The sequence below is a fragment of the Melozone crissalis genome, unplaced genomic scaffold (genome assembly GCF_028551555.1).
Source record: "Melozone crissalis strain CALT ecotype California unplaced genomic scaffold, PUWL_Pcris_2 ptg000005l_1, whole genome shotgun sequence".
In the NCBI taxonomy this organism is placed as follows: domain Eukaryota; kingdom Metazoa; phylum Chordata; class Aves; order Passeriformes; family Passerellidae; genus Melozone; species Melozone crissalis.
The window spans coordinates 41,288,826-41,305,203 of NW_026535783.1; the positions used below are offsets into that span (position 1 = coordinate 41,288,826).

General features: G+C 35.8%; 1 protein-coding gene across 1 annotated transcript in view; it reads right to left on the reverse strand.

Moving 5' to 3' along the window:
* CNTLN (centlein) overlaps window positions 1-16,378 on the reverse strand; it is a 174,571-nt gene that overhangs the window by 80,174 nt on the left and 78,019 nt on the right. The window contains 2 exon segments of the mRNA XM_054289514.1: window positions 14,323-14,382; window positions 14,384-14,443. Coding sequence (XP_054145489.1) covers window positions 14,323-14,382; window positions 14,384-14,443 — 120 coding nt within the window.

Here is a 16,378-nt window from a genome sequence, read left to right on the forward strand (position 1 = left end):
AAACAAACAAACAAGTTACATAAACCCAATAAAGGCCTTCCTTCTTTCCCTACCAAAGTCACAAAGCAAATCATCCTGGAAATAATGTCCAGCCACCTAATAGACAAGGTGACTGAAAGCAATTAGCACACATTTACTGTGGAAAAATCTTGCTTTACCAACCTCACTACATCTGTAAGAGATGACTGGCTGTAAGAATAAAGGGAGAGCAGGTGTACACCTTGAATTTGGCAAGGTATTTGAGATGGTATCTCATCTCTTTATTGCCAAAGGTTTGAGATCTGAATTGAAAATTAGATAAGGTGTCTGTAAAATTGGCTGAACTGTAAGGTTGAAGAGGTGATGACCTGTCATATGGAGTACAACTGGTAACTAGCAATTAAAAGCTTTCTTCAGGGATCCATTATAGAGCCAATACTGTTTACTGTCTTTATTAACAACCTCAAAGATATGCTAGAGTGCCTTATAGCAATCTGAGGGAAGCAACTGAGAGCTCAGTAGAGGGCAGGACCACTGCTCACTGAGATTTCATAGGAAGAAAAAAAATGGCTGATGGGAACTTCATGAAGGTCACTTAAGGCAAAGTGCCCTTAGAAAAACTTTGAAAGAGGACATGTTAAAAGACCAATTGTCGCAAAAGCAGCTTGGCAGAAAAAAATTCTGTCCTTTGAACCAATATGACAAACGTTAGCAGTGACATGACTGTGGTGAAGGCTAACTACATGCTGGCTGTATAGGCAGGAGTCAGTAATCAGTTTACAGAATTGATTCTATTCAGCACTTCCGAGACGGCAAGTGTGGCTGTGTCTTGCTTTATTCTCCCCCAAGAAAGACATTTATGTAAATACATTAAGTGTAGCAAAGGGGCATCACAATGGCCAGAGGTTAGCCTTATGTTTTATGATGACAGGATGAAAGAAAACTTCTGACTATCAATACCTGCTTTCTTCTATGCTGAAAAGAATTCCTTTATTCCAGGACCATTCTTGGTGCAAGAGGATATTATCACATCAGTTAGAAAGCAGGTCTTATGTTTCACTCATGATCTCATTTAAGAGACTCAATTCCTCATGGCGAGTTCTTCTTTCTCTGGAGCTGTGCTCTTCGTGGCTGACAGAATAAAATGTCCTACATGTAGAAAATCATACATGTCACACTACACCAAACTGAATAAGCTGAATGCCACTGGGGGGACTGCTACCCACATTCCGATTTTAACTTTCTTGATCTTGGGAAGGCAAAACAGATTTAGCCTGCCTTATTCAATCAATTACTGTCATCCTATCCTAAGATCTTCCACCCTAATTAGTTAGTTGGTTGGTTTCTTTTATTATTTCTAACATCTGAAGCCTGCTAATATTCTGTTCACTAACTTTTTAAATTTTGAATGCAACTATTAGGCTGTTCAAGGCAAATATGTTTGCACTGAGCAAATTTCTAAGTGTTTAAGTGATTGGGAAACAGACAACATACTGATTTCTGCTCACACTTTTTTTAATCTAAAGAACAACACAATAAAACCTTTAAACTACTCTAGCTGGAACTTGTAAAAAGAAGAAAAAAAAATCCCTGTATATGCATTATAACAAGACATCCACATCTAGTCCAGTTCTCTAAAATTAACTATAAAAGCACCATAGCCTGTACTTTTTGTGCAGAGTAGTCTTCTTGAAGAACACAGCTCTTTGCAGAGGCTCTACAATTGATACATTCCTCAAGAAAAAGTGAGCAAGATCACTTGAAAGAAGCATCACAGAAGGCTCAAGTAAGAAATTTCAAAGAAAGAAGGAATGTCAAGGAATTCAGGGCAACTGAAGAAGCCACAGAAAGCTGCCAAAGTATAATTCAACACTGAAAGAAATTACTCATACTGAAAGAACTCAGTGGCAAAAAGCAGGGGTGGGGGAAAATACTTGCTTTCCAGTCTATCATTTACAGTATTATCTCCCTCCGTGTCTCAAACAGACATGCCAAATTAATAGTTAAGAATTGAACTATTTTTCTGAAATTCTCCCTCCCTCTCAAAAAATAATTTGAGTCTGAAGATAAACATCTCAGTGTGTTTTTTTACCCAAAACTGGGATTGCATTTGACAAACTATGTCTGCCCCACCAGACTTTTAAGCTATTCCCATACAACTCTTTTATGAAGCAGATTAGGTATCTAAAAGCACCAGTGATCCAGCAGCACAGATTCCAGTGACACAAGATGCTTCCCTCATTTACTTACTGAGGGTAAAAGAATTGCCTCTGCAATCCTGCAACTCAAAGGATCAAAGCCAAGTTCTGTGTGTGGTGATGAAGACTACTAACCTACTGGAACTTTAGAGTAAGAAGAGTGACTCAGAGTCAGAGCAGTGTCAAATTTCAGATATTATGAAAAAGAGTTTCTAAAACTATTTTAGCAGATTAAGCTAATATTTGCTGTTGTTATCTTAAGCATATGCTCAGTGGATCAACTGCACCAGTTTTTCCATCATTCACTTTTAATGAACACATAAAACAATGAAAAGAAGAAATGCGCCAGGTCTAGGTCCTAACTGAAAAGGGAATTTCTCTGACCATTGCATTTGATTTAGCAAGTGCTGAGCAAAGCGCATCATGTTTATGTCATCTGAAACCATCCAAGACACAAATTGAGACTGAGAGATAGAGTCCTTTGAGATATTTCAACAATGGGAAACTAGTTTCTGTCTGAAGTGTTACTAAGCTGATTGCAGACTGCAGGCATGGAAATAGAAACTAAAGCTGTGAATATTAGTACTTGTCTTCTCCATCTTTTGACAGTAGAAACACTGAGTGTTCAGGATGTTTCAAGACTAGGCAAGAAATGCCTTATGTTAATATCCATTTAACTGTATTTATGCAAATTTTCTTCTCCTAGGATTTTCCATGGATTTCACTTTTTAAAATTACTATAACTACAAGCATGATTTAAAAAAGAAAAAAAAGTATACTTTAAAATTTTTATATTGGATATCAAATATTTTTTTATTCTAATAAATCCAGTAGTCACTAAGTGAAGTGAAAGAAATTGGAAGTTTATATTGCAGATTAGGTTCTGTACAATTCCTACTTCCAATTATAATATTAAGTGTCACGAGTATTTGAGTACAACTTTCTCTCCCAGGAGGGAAATTCAGCAATGAGTAGAAGGAACTGCAGAAGTATAAATCTACAAAAATTTGAAGTCAACTGTCTGCTTTGGCAAGCAGTAACATCAAACACGGAGGATGCCTTCAGTTTACCTTTCACAAGTCCCTGAATGACAATGTATCAGCTGACAAACAGAGTGTGTTTTAGTTCCCTTCTTCATACTATACATCTTTTTGCTTGAGCAAGGAAATACATACAGCATACGAAATTTAAAAATCAGCATTTTTTGAGGAGAACCAATTATCTGTCTTTTTGAAATTGAAATTTTAAAGTTCTATGGCTGTATGGTTGTATTTGTGTTATTTCTGTCAGCATCTCATTAACACAATCTCAAAATTATGTCTACTAAACAGTATTGAAACTCAAACTCCTAAGCATTTTGCAATAAATGAGGAAGAACCAGAAACTAAAGTTTATTTAAAGATGAAACCCCCATACAAAAGGAAGAGTATGCTACTTCTAGGTACTCAAGTGTTGCTAAGCAAACCATATACAACATCACAAAAACAGTCAAGTTCTAAATTGAAATACATACAGCAATGCAGAACTCAAAATAAAGTCCATGGTTATCACAAAAGAAAAACAAAGAACTTTTCTACAGAAAAATTTTGCTCTGTAGACTCAGAGAAGCTAAACCTGTGAACTACAATTCAAGAATGAATGATGAGGTTTGGATACAATACAAATATGCAGGTCAGGAGAAAAGACAAAGCAAATAAGTGAGAGTATTAACTGGTCACTTCCAGGTCATAAATTCACATTTTAACACTTTGTGTCTTGACAAAATCAAAGACTACTACTGAATTTTATTGTCTTTGTCAAATTTCTGTCATGTACTCTTCTATTATTTAACTCAACTTTTAAAAATGAAAGTTCCTGGGATGTATTTTAAAATAATAGAGAAATACCAGATACAAATCCTGCACAAGTGTTTAGCAAATACTGTGAAGTATTTTGACAACTTACACAATCTTTTTTATTGTTATAGGGATTAGCTGAAACCTTGCAGGGTGTTGAAAAGCCAGAATTCTAAAAATAAGCTTTTATCCATTAATAAATTGATGGAAAAATAGAAATAAAACTTAACTAAACTTAATGGATTTTAAAAGTAATACAAAAACTGTTTAGAGTTGCACTCTGTAAATTTACACAAACATAAATAATGGCAGGCAAAGGAGATTCATTACAAGGAATACATATCAGCAATTAGGAACAAAAGAAAATAAGTAACCACTAAGTTCAACTTTTATAAAGTTTCTTTAAGTCTAAACTCAAATCTGCAAATGTAATGCTAACACAGTAAGCCATTTCTAAAAGCTTGCAATGTTGAAATTGCAATTATCACTTGCCTGTACCTAGATGCAGTTTTTTCCTGGGTTTATTTTGATCACTACGGGTTGTTTTTAAAATTGAAAATATATAAAACATTTTAAAATCATGTCAAGCAACTCTTTTCTAATTGTGCTGTGGGAGTCTTTACGGTCCTGATTAGTTTATATTTAAGGCTTAGCGAGTCCTAAAGAAGACTGTATAACTGGAAAATGTATCCTAAAAATTTGCTTTAACAATATACGAAATGTGCCAATAATGAAGGTTATGTAATTATGAGCGACATACATGACTGCAATTTCTAATCTTAGGACTACCCTAATCCTATGACTGTCTACTAGATGAATTGAAAATGGTTTTTGAAATAACTACTCAGCTCCCCCACAGACTTTTCAGCTTTTAAAAAGATAGGAAAAAAACCCCCCAACTTGTTTTGCAATGTAGTTGAAAGAGTAATAAAAAGTAGCAGACTGAAAAGCTCCAGAATTTATTACTTCTTCCAGAAGAAATTTCTTGCTCTTATTTATACTCACATGTTATACTTTCTAGCAGTGTTGCCAAGTTTAAATGATAGCCCATCAAATGGGGGAAAAGTGACTTAAAGCCATACAAAGCCTAGAAACTAGTGTGCTGCTTTTCAGTTTTATGCACACCTGAAACTGCTTAATGGCCTTGAGTCTTCTGCAAAAAGAGGTTATCCTGCTTTTAAGTATATCAGGTAGATTTTAGTGTATTTCTTCAGTAAGTCTTTGTCAACAATAAGCACTGTCTTATCTGCTTCCAAAACAAGATGACCTTCTGACAATGTAATCTACTCCAAAGTAGTTTTAAAGATAGCTTTGCTGACAAGAAACAGGGCAGCAGCAATCCTAGGTACTCTATATTAGGTCGTCAGAGAATAATTTCCAGCCCCATGGAAAATACACTGCGTCCTTGATTTGAGAGGAATCAGCATTCTAAATTAGCAGGAGTCTACTGGCCTTTCCCAGAAGACTATCAGGATCTTCTAATATGGCAGGTCAGAATTCTAATCATGATTTAACATCCTGAGAACAACCCCAAAGTCCTTTGTTTACTACAATTAACTTCATGAAAAAAGTAACTTTTTCTTACTTGTAACACATATAGAAAATGCACCATCAAGAGCAGGAAAGCATGCAGCATCCTCTTTTATGTACAAATGCTTCATTTTTGTCCTCCAACTATGATTGCCACAGTCTCACCTGGCAGTATTAAAATGAGGATATTCAGAAATCAAGAAAGATAAAATTTTTGCAGATAATAGTTTATGGTGGTATTACATGCATTTTTGAAGGTACTGATCTTGATCCACAATTACAGAATCTGCTGTTTTCAGTATGATACAATACTCTGGGCTCTATTTTTCACAATATAATACTTTTGATTACTCCTCCTGGTTTTAGTTTTTTTAATACTCACCCATTTCAAATATAGGAAGAGGTAGCATATTTAAAATTATGCTATAGAATGAGTTATACTAAAATAATTACTTCCAATTTATTTTAGATTACAGCTAGGCATCAGCAAGAAATTCTTTGTAACAGTTGCTTACTTATCAAGTTATTAGAATAGGAGAAATGCTCCCACCATCTGCATATAAGCAGGGCTTCTGCAAAATATGCCCTCTTGCTAGAACAAAATATCCTAGTACTCATCATTTTTAATTGTCAGCAGTGCTAAAGATACCAACAGGAGCCCTCACACAGCTCCAAATCTAAGGTACATGTACACATGTGCACTTGGGCCTCAATGCATTAAAGAAAAGGTAATTTAGAAAGACAGCCTGAGCTATAGCATAAACTTTCTCTCTGCACTTATGAGTTTAAAGGGCTCCTTCCCTCCAGAGTTGCTGACCCTGGGTTAACCCATTGCCAGAAGACTCTAGTTAGTCCTCTAGCAAACAATTGCCTCCTGAGTAATACACATCCCATAAGGCAGCCATTGCTCATCAGCAGCTTTCAGCATTCACAGGTAAGACAAGCAGGAGACTTCTACACTCCCCTGCATACAGATAAAAGGAATTAAGAGAGGAGGCTCATGGCAGTCTAAAATAAACATCCAAACAAACACCAAGACATTTTTCTCATTTGTGCCAGGGAATTTTATCTGGAAAATAAAAGCATGCAGAGAATCTAATTTCTAATAGAGCTGAATACATAAGATGGAATAACCCACTGAGGAAACCGACTCCTTCCCAAGGATTACATGTTGTAAAGACTGCAGCAGGATGACTCTTTGGAGAAATAAACACAAGGAACCACAATCTCCTAATGCATATTGTTGCTGGAATGGACAGATATCAGGGGGCTAGTCCAGGAGCTGCTGCAGTCAGGGAAGCCCTCCTGAGTCCATGAGGTTAACTATTGCCTTTTCAACCATTTTCCTCTAGAGCCATGGAAGACTGTTAAAAGACAGGAAAGCCAAATGAAGAAAAAAATCAGACAGAAAGTGCTAACCAAGCTTTGCATGCTCTTTATCACAGTCCTTAAAAAGGGACAGCAGCATTGCTAACTACAGTAACCAAAAAATAAGTTCTAAAGACACCGGGTCAACAGAGTGTCAAAGAATTTTTTTCTTATCCAAAGCTTAAGTTAAATAGCCTAATAATCCTTGCAAGGAAAATAGGGCAGCAGAAGCAGCTCTGTTTTCTTCCCTCAGAAATGAAAGGTGCTTGAGAAGACAGCCAGCACATCAACAGAGAAATATCTAGGTAAACAAAGCTGAACTGCACTTTTTCTTCTTTAGTCTTCTAATTTTTAGAAGGGTAAAAATTCTGCTCTTTAAAACTAGAGTAGAACACACATGCACATTACACATACTTCTCTAAAAAAACCCATATAGAAAATATAGGAAGAGGCTGTCAAAAATGGTCTTATATGTCATAAAGCAAAATTAATTTTAATTTTCTACTACTCTGAAATTACTTCAAGTTAGGAGAACCAAGACAGGCAGAAACTTCATCCAACTTTTACAGGTGAAATACTACTCTGACAGCAATTAGTCACAGCAAATTATTCTTCCTACAGCATTATGATTCAAGTACATTTGCTGCAGTAAGGGCAAAATATGCTCTTTTCCTGGGTCTGTATATTTATGACAGCCTTGGAAAATGAGAGCAAACCTGGGAGTAGGTGTTTGATATAGACTGAGAGAGAGCAAAGAGCATTACATATGTCTGAAGATAACACTGCCAAGGCAAGAGTAAAGCAAAAAGTACTAGCATTACTCCCACTCTGTGATCATTCACACTATCCAGAATGATTTACTGGAATTCCTTTACAGGAAAAATATTGTAAACTTAAAGTTTACATTAAGAAATGTACAGTCTTAATTAACCAAGGAAATGAAGTATTTAACTATATAGATTCTTTAAGCTATCTATCTTACTTGTGCATCCACTTCCCAGAAATGTGTCTTCATCATTCTTGTTTCCCAATTCAGTCACTTGTAGGATGGATGAAAATTGCAGGAAGAGATATCTGTTGTTGCTAAGTAAAGTCTCCCAGATTTACAACCCACATTCAGGAGCAAAAAATGGATAAAAGCAACTCCCCCCTCAACACTCCAATGTCTGTTCACATAACAAAATAGTGAATAGTGTCATAGTTGTCAAGAGTGCTTTTTGAGATATATTTCAAGTCAACTGTCACTCCAAAGTCAAAGAAGTGCTACTTTCAACACGCAGCATAACCCTTAGTTTGCAAAAAGATGGTAGAAACCCATGCTTAAAATTTTATCTACCATTTATTAATCTTAAATTTGTTTTACTGAAGCACAAAATCCAGCTTATTTATCAAGAAGTGTTTAACAAAAATATAAATGTCACACTGTGTGAATTATGTTTATTATTCGAATTTGCAGGTTTCCATTCCTTTAAAATAAGACCATCAGAATAGCCTCATAAACAGTGTTTGTACCTGTTGTTAGCTCAAAACAGATTGAACCTCAAGGGCCAAGACTGGGGTACCACTGCCATCAATACAACTCAGAGAAGAGGGTACGTCACCCATCATATGAATATCAAGAGAATTTGTTGTTGCATCAGTCCTCTCAACCTTTATAGACCTCATGTGACGATACACTAAAGTCTCTTGCCTACAGCCTGCTGTTAGTGTGGAGCTGGTTTCCAATAATGCAAAGTAAGGATAAAAATAAATTTCTTATTTTATTTCTTCCACTGAAGTATTTGAGTTTTAGGAAAATTTTGGTGATTCCATGTTTACACTCACATGATTGTGTTTGGCAAAAAGCAAATACAACAATAATTCTTAGAAAATGCATTCTGAATTCCTTAAAAATTAGAAAAAGATCCAAATGCATTAAGATAGGCTAAACTTTTGCATGTATATGCATATTCTGCTTCATTCAACAAAAGAGGACTAAGTAGTTCATCACAAAAATCATGCTGGGTCATAATAATGGTCCACTAAGCACCATATTTGACTTTCTAGAATTACAAAACAGTACAATTTAGGAGAGAGTTCAAGAGATAAAGCAACAATACATAAACAATATTTAATAACATTCATTGTAAAGTATTCATTTATATTATAAAATACAAAATAATATTTTAAAGTTATAAAATAATTTACTATTTACATTATTCAGCACTCTCTGAAATAAATTTTCTACATTTTTTCAAAATTCAGCTGCTGAAGTTCCATATGGCATTATGAAATCTGAGACAAATGGAATCATGTAAATTTATGATGTCCCTTCCAAAATCACTACTATGCAAAGGCAAGTAGAAAATTAGCATTTTATGTTCAATTAATCTTGCCAGAATGTACCAAGCACTGCTACCTTTACCAGAAATCATAGAACTTCACAGAAGGTACTGTATAGAAACTTATTTTCATTACTTACTCCTTATTCTCTTAAAATAGCAATCCGACATGTTAGTAATCATTGTGCTTTGGTATTACTGACTGTAGGTTCACAGGCTTCTTCCATGTACATTCTGTACAGTTTAATATGACACACTTAGTAGTTCTTTGTTTTTATAAGTGCATACATATCTGTAAGACTAATAAATCAGACATTTCCATCTAAGTGCTGAAGACCTTTTGCCTATGTCAGACAGAGAGATGAGAAAAAGACTGTTCTTCTGCAGGCAGTATGGTTATCACCTGTACAACAATTCATTTCTAAACCAAATAATCTACTCTGAAATCAGAAATCACTCTGATCCAACAGCAAGCCAAGCAACAGCTCTGTGCAAGCAGCAATAAAAAGGGAAGCTAACAGAGTCCTTAACTTTCTCCACCATGTCTCTGCTATTTTTGTTCCTGACAATGCCCAAATCTTATCATGAATGCAACTTTAATTCTGCATTTATCTGCTTCTATATTATGAAAAAAAATGTTTAGCAGCATGACTCATGTTTTTAATATGACACAATTCCATCACATATGAGAAGGCACTGAAGTTCAAGACAAGACATGTCTGATTAAATATGAAGGAACAAAGGAAAAACACAAACACATCTGATACAAAAGACCACACTATGACCTCAAATTTGTCTGTTAGCTAGGATGCAGGAAATTACAAGATCTGGTGGACACAGGTAAGAAATATTCTAGAGACAAGTTTAACAATTAAAAAGCATCAATCTCCTTATCCTTGATGGAATCCTCTCAGTGAAAAACAGCTGATAGAGTGCTTGGTGAAAATGTAACTGGAAGCTTCCTAGAAAAAAAACTAATTCACTTCAAATAAAGGGCCATTTTGTTCATTATGTAAAAGCCCCTAGATGAGTTCATGTGGTATTTGCAGTTCTGAGTTTGGTCCCTTAAAATATCTTACAGAAACTATACTCTATATTGCACCAAATGCTTCTGATTTCTTACATTTTAATTTATTTGTAGTGCAGTATTTCCTGTTCTCACACTTGAGCCTGTCATTTTCACTGAGCAATACTCAGTCCTGTCAGTAAGCATGCACTTTGTCAAAACCCTCAGAAGAGCCACAAGATTAGCTGCAGAACTTAGGTTGGAATTGCTTTAAGTAGAATGAAAGCTGGTATTTCAGATTTTTATCTATTCCAACCTAAACAAACACATGCACATCATCACTTTAACTATATATGCCTTTGAACTACAGAATTACTAACTGAAGAAAAAAGTAACCAAGAGCCCTGACATAGTAAATTCAAGTAATTATTAGTAAGATGTCTGCTCTGTCCCAGCACTCCTAAAACAGATAACCAGAAAGATTACTTTACAGAGAAAACACCCAGGTCAGAAGGACTATGTGCTGCAGGTCTGCAGGTGACACTTTTTAACACTGATCTAGTGTGAATGCACTTTGTTACAAATTAATCTGCAACATGCCATACCTATTGAGTGAAATACAGAAAAAATTGCTGGGGTATTTGGATGTTTCACAAAACAACAGAGGTTTAAAAATAAAAGTCTTCGATGAACAGGCATCTCCTATTGCCTGAAAGGGTCAAGATTATCAAAATCGCGTTTTTCAGCAGGTTCTCTAGTTAAAGAACCAGGGAGGTAACACACATTCAAGAAGTAAGGGAGCTAATATAGCCTATGGTTCTTACTGGTAGCATTCCAACACACTTAATTCAGCTTTTCTCCATCATACCCATTCTGACAGCTAGAAAGGCGAGAGGCATCACATGGTGCTGCTGGTACTACAACAGGCTCCTGTCAACTAGTTGATCACATACCACTACACTAGGTACACAACAGTTGCTTTCACTCCACAGGAATAAGGAAAGCAGAAACCATGAGGTCTTGTTTTCCTAAAAAAGGAAAGCTTATCAGAAACATTTATTAAATAGCTGCAACAGCAGAGGAAGGATATGACTGAGCTTGTAGTGATTCCATATGCTTTGAAGACTCAGAGCACACCTCCTATAATGGATGACATGCAGAAGTACAAAGCACTTATACAGACAACAAATTGCCAGCTAGCTATGAAAATGATAATTTATGTCATCATGTCTAATGCTGAAGAATGTTTGTTGTCAAATAATTGAGTGTTGCTGGTATCTATTACAAGGTTGCCTAAAAATAATACAGAATGAAAGATGTAAATATTCCACAACAGTTCATATCCAGTCATCTATAAGTTTCCAAAGTTTGTACATGAAGGCCAAAGGGACAGGGTATCCCCATGCTCCAGCTAACTAACTTTTGATACAGAAATGCTGAAATTATTTAAATTAGCCAGCTTGCAATCAGGCAGCGGAACAATTGGATGTGCAGTGAAGCAGTTCTGTGGAGAGTGACCTGTGAGTCCTTCAGGTCAGCAAGCTGTCCCTGAGCCAGCAGTGCATCCTGGTGGCGCATTAGGAAGAGCAGTGCCAGCAGGCTGAGGAGGGTGATTGTGCCTCTCTACTCAGCCTTGGTGAGGCACATCTGGATTGCTGTGTCCATTCCTGGGTTCCTCACTAGAAGGGAGTCATGGAGCCCCTGGAGTGGGTCCAGTGAAGGGCTAAAACCATGATTAATGTATGTGCATATTAAAGACATTTTACATCATTGCTCTATCCCTCAGAAGATGAGAGAGAAAGTAATTCTTACAGATTAAATGCATAAACAAGCAACAACAAAAAAATCCTATTTTCTAACACTCACTCTTTGGTTTAGTCAGAGAGAGAAATTTTACCTATTGAGGTAAAATTAATATTAAAATTAATAGGTAAAATAAAACTAGTCTAGTTAGAATGACTTAAACCAAAAAAAAATGCCTATACCGACACTCTTCTTTAAGCAATAGTGCATTGGTATATGTATGTTCAACATCAACTTAAGAAAACAATCCGTAGACTCTATCAACTAAGTGCAAAACCTATGGGCTAATCTGATTTACTTATACTGCCTGTAACATTACACATATAAGTAACTGATACAACTCCATAGATCATGTCCTTTATCCACAGAATTTAAAAAACAATAGAAGTAATATAAAGAAGCTCTATCCACTTATCTAAAATTACAATAAATTTAGTATTGACTTTCTTAAGAAAATGAGCTGAAATCCTGAAATGATGACATCCTTCAATAAATTAAAGACTGCCATTATTACAGGACAGATATAAACTCTACAATTATGCATTCATTTCTTCCTTACTTCAACAGTAAGTGACATTGCCCATAAGGAACAAAGAGCACCTAAATCCACACAAAGAGTTCACCTTAATGAACACAATGCTGTACTGGCTTCTTACTAAATCCTTACTATGCAGACTTTTATGAATCCATTTTGTCTTATAAATCCTGTATCCTGAAGAGCTCAACTGTCTGCTCATGACACCTCACCACAGTCTAGTCAAGGTCAATGATCTGCAACATACAAGAAATCAGGGTGCTCCCATAAATGTGACTGCACAGGAACTCTAGAAAAGCAGTCCAGCTGTACCAACCTTCAGGGTGCACACAATATATAAACATGGCTTTGTGTGAAAAAAGAGGCTTATGTAATTGCTTTTCAGTTACTATTGCCTGTGGTGAATGCGTTTACTAGTGAGGGAAAGGGAGTTACATGTACATCTTTCCAGATTTGCAATTACGTACATGGCAAGAAAGTGTCCTTTCCTACATAAAAATAAAAAATGAAATAATAATGAATATAATAATCGCATGTGATAATTTGTTGTTATAGCTTCAAAACAGCAAAAGAAAAAAAGTGACAATGAAGTGACAAGAACAGGCACACAATTTTAACTGGCAGATATAAGAATACCCCATGCAACACAGCTACTGGTAACACTGCCTATAATACACCAATGGAGATTCTGGTCAACACAAGGACTTACACAGAACAAAACAATTTGCTGCTGTTGAAATTCTGTGATAGCAGCCTTCATGGTACTGCCACAAAATGGGCTTATATTGTGATCTATTGGGAAAACACTTTTTTTTTAAATGCGGACAAAAAACAAAGTCTGAATAAAACTTTCTATGATGTCTTGATTCTTAAATTAAAACAAAAAATCATAGTCACTTACAGAAAGTGTTAAATCACAGCAAAGGGCTAATTATACCATACTAACTTCCTTTTGTCTAGTATAAAAGGACATTTTTTTACTTTGCCTGGCTGAGTGTAATAGCCTATGAATTATGAGATCAAAGCAGCAAACTGTATGTTTTCTAAAGTAAGAGTTTCCTTCACCAAGTTTTACACTTACTACAGCTGAAAGAGCTGTGTGAAGGGATCAGCACTAAACCCAAAGGACAGGCTGTGCACAGCAAGAAAGAGAGCAACTCCCTCGTGCTTTTTGCAGGTCACTACCAAGGACCATGTTAGCAGATCCACACCAGACCCTTAACAGGCAGCTCTGCTGCTACCAGTAATTAGCTTGGACAGCTCTGGCTCCAGGAGTAGCAGCAAGGCTACACCATAATGAGCTCAGCTGGGATTAGCAGGACAGGGCAGGGAACCAAGAGAGCTGAGGCATTCTGCATTGCGTATGTATCACAGAGATCAAACAAGGATGGCTGGCTAGGTTATCCCCTCACCACCTCATTCCAAAAATGAAGCACGGCAGTGTGTAAAATACAGGCTAATGAAGAGCGACACCTCCAACAGATGAGAGCCACATTAATTAACACAATCCCTAGATCATGGAATACAGTTTCTGTTAGTGCTAGCAAACTTGTAACTTGTCACTGATTTAAGGGGGAGAGAGAAGGAAAAAAAAAAAAAAAGAGCTGATGTTTTCCTTTTCTGCTTTTGGTAGATGCTTTCATAATGGAATTTTGCAAGGAATTCCTCTTGTATGGCCTGTAAAGCACTTCACAAAAAAACCCCAGTATGTTTCTTTATTTAAACACCATTTAAGAAACAAACTCACTTCTCAATCAGCAGCTTCTTGTTCTCCCTTTTGAAAAAAGCCAGTTCATTTCACATCACAATCCTCTTGACAAAGCTGACAGGAGCTTGTGTGTTGGTATCTGCTTTTAGTATTTTCAAAGCTGTTTATGAGTTAAAAAAGGTTGTTTGTTTTCAAATATCTAAATGCTTTGGGAGAACCAGAATAAAAGCACCCCTGCTTTCAGAAAATACAGATTTTTCAAGTACAGCATCCATTGAATCTGAATTTTGTATGAAGTATACATTCTGAGGCATGAAACCTTAACTGTGGTAATAAAGAGAAGTTCAGTTACATAATTTCAGATAGATATTGAGCTAGTATCACACCATGCCTCCCAGGTGATGTGGCAGAATAGTGTCACCCACATTCTGATAACATTACTTTAAATACTGGTATGGGAAAGAAGAAGTTAATATCAGCACGTAATCTCTTGAAAATTAAGGGAAAGTCATCAGCTCCCCTAACACCCCAGCAAGCCAATGTGGAAGTTGCAACTAATGCCCACTCTAAATCACACTGTTGTTCTACAGTTTAATAAAGGAATTAACTATCTATGGACAAGATTATGTATTAAGAAAAAGCATATTGACTTTTGAAGCACAGAAAAGTAAAATTATTTAACAGTTTTTCAGTCATTAAAGTATTTTTAGATATTTTAATAATGCCAACGATAAAAATTGTATTAAAAAATGCTTTATGGAATCAATTTAAAACTCTGCAATCCAAATTCCTACTGGGCATAGAAATAAACTCTCAGACAATGTGGTAACCTCCTAAGGCCCCCATCATCTTTGCAGTCACGTACATCAGTGCTAGTTGTATGTACACTGACAGGTGGATTAGGTCCCATCAGCTGCCATCTCAATAACAGATACTAATCTATGAAGAATATGGAGAATGGGGTCCTCCATCACTTACAAAGGATCAGAAATGCCACATAAGCACCTGATACTGACTTCTTAATGCACAATTTACATTACAGCAGCACTATACAGCTTTTTGTGATACCAAAATAACAGATGTTATTGTTACAGACTGCTTTTATTTGTGTCTTGTCTACTTTCTTTTGTTTAACTGTATTAAAAATGAAAACCAAATCTCCTTTAGTGTGACTTCATACCAATCTAGCCTGGTTACAAAGATTATTGAAACCCTGTTATTTTCAGCTCATCTTAAATAGAGATGAAAAAATTAGATGACTAAGTGAAGACTGAGCATTATATTCTCCCCAATACTTACTTTTCCCAAACACATTCATTATAACACAAGCTCGTCTCATTTACTTTAAACAGAAGTCACCTTTGTCTCTCTTTCCCTTTTCTTTTTAATTTTTTTTAAACTAACAGAACCAGAACACCCAGTGCTTCACTGTATATCAAGTTTAAGATTTTAAGGTCTTTATCTAGTTCAATTTTTTTTATCTTGTTAGCCTTGGACTCTCAATGGATATGGAAGCCTGTCTAGGTATAGACACAGAATTAAATAATTTCATTGAATTTAGTAATTATCATCCTTAAGTCACTTCCAGATTGCACTACATTTAAAGCAGTGAAATAAAAGAAAAAAATTCCATATTTTTCCTTAAAAAACAAAACCATTTCATTATAATTTGCCTAAATATATTTGCCATTATACTTAGGTATTTAAAAAAATGCTCCTGTGCTTCCACCGATGCCTGTAGCAATTTTGTACCTCACCATTGTTTCCATCCACACCTTTTTTTTTCCTTTTTTAAAGACAAATTGCTCCTACGTAAATGCTAGTATTTCAAAGCAATGCAAATCTACTAAGATATGCAATATCATTACTTATATATAAGGAACAGTTTATCATTCACAGTAGGATGCTTTATGTCACCCCAGACTCTGAACAGCTACCAGTTTTGCAGCATTTTCTGTGACTCTCATTTTCTTCAGAGAGGGATAGTGTCAAGATTAGTCACTTTGTTGTAACTGCAAAAATAATTATTTTTAGTAAAAACCACAAGTGTTTACTGAGCTGTTAGGTGCATGCTAAAGCCCTGTTAAAGCCACAA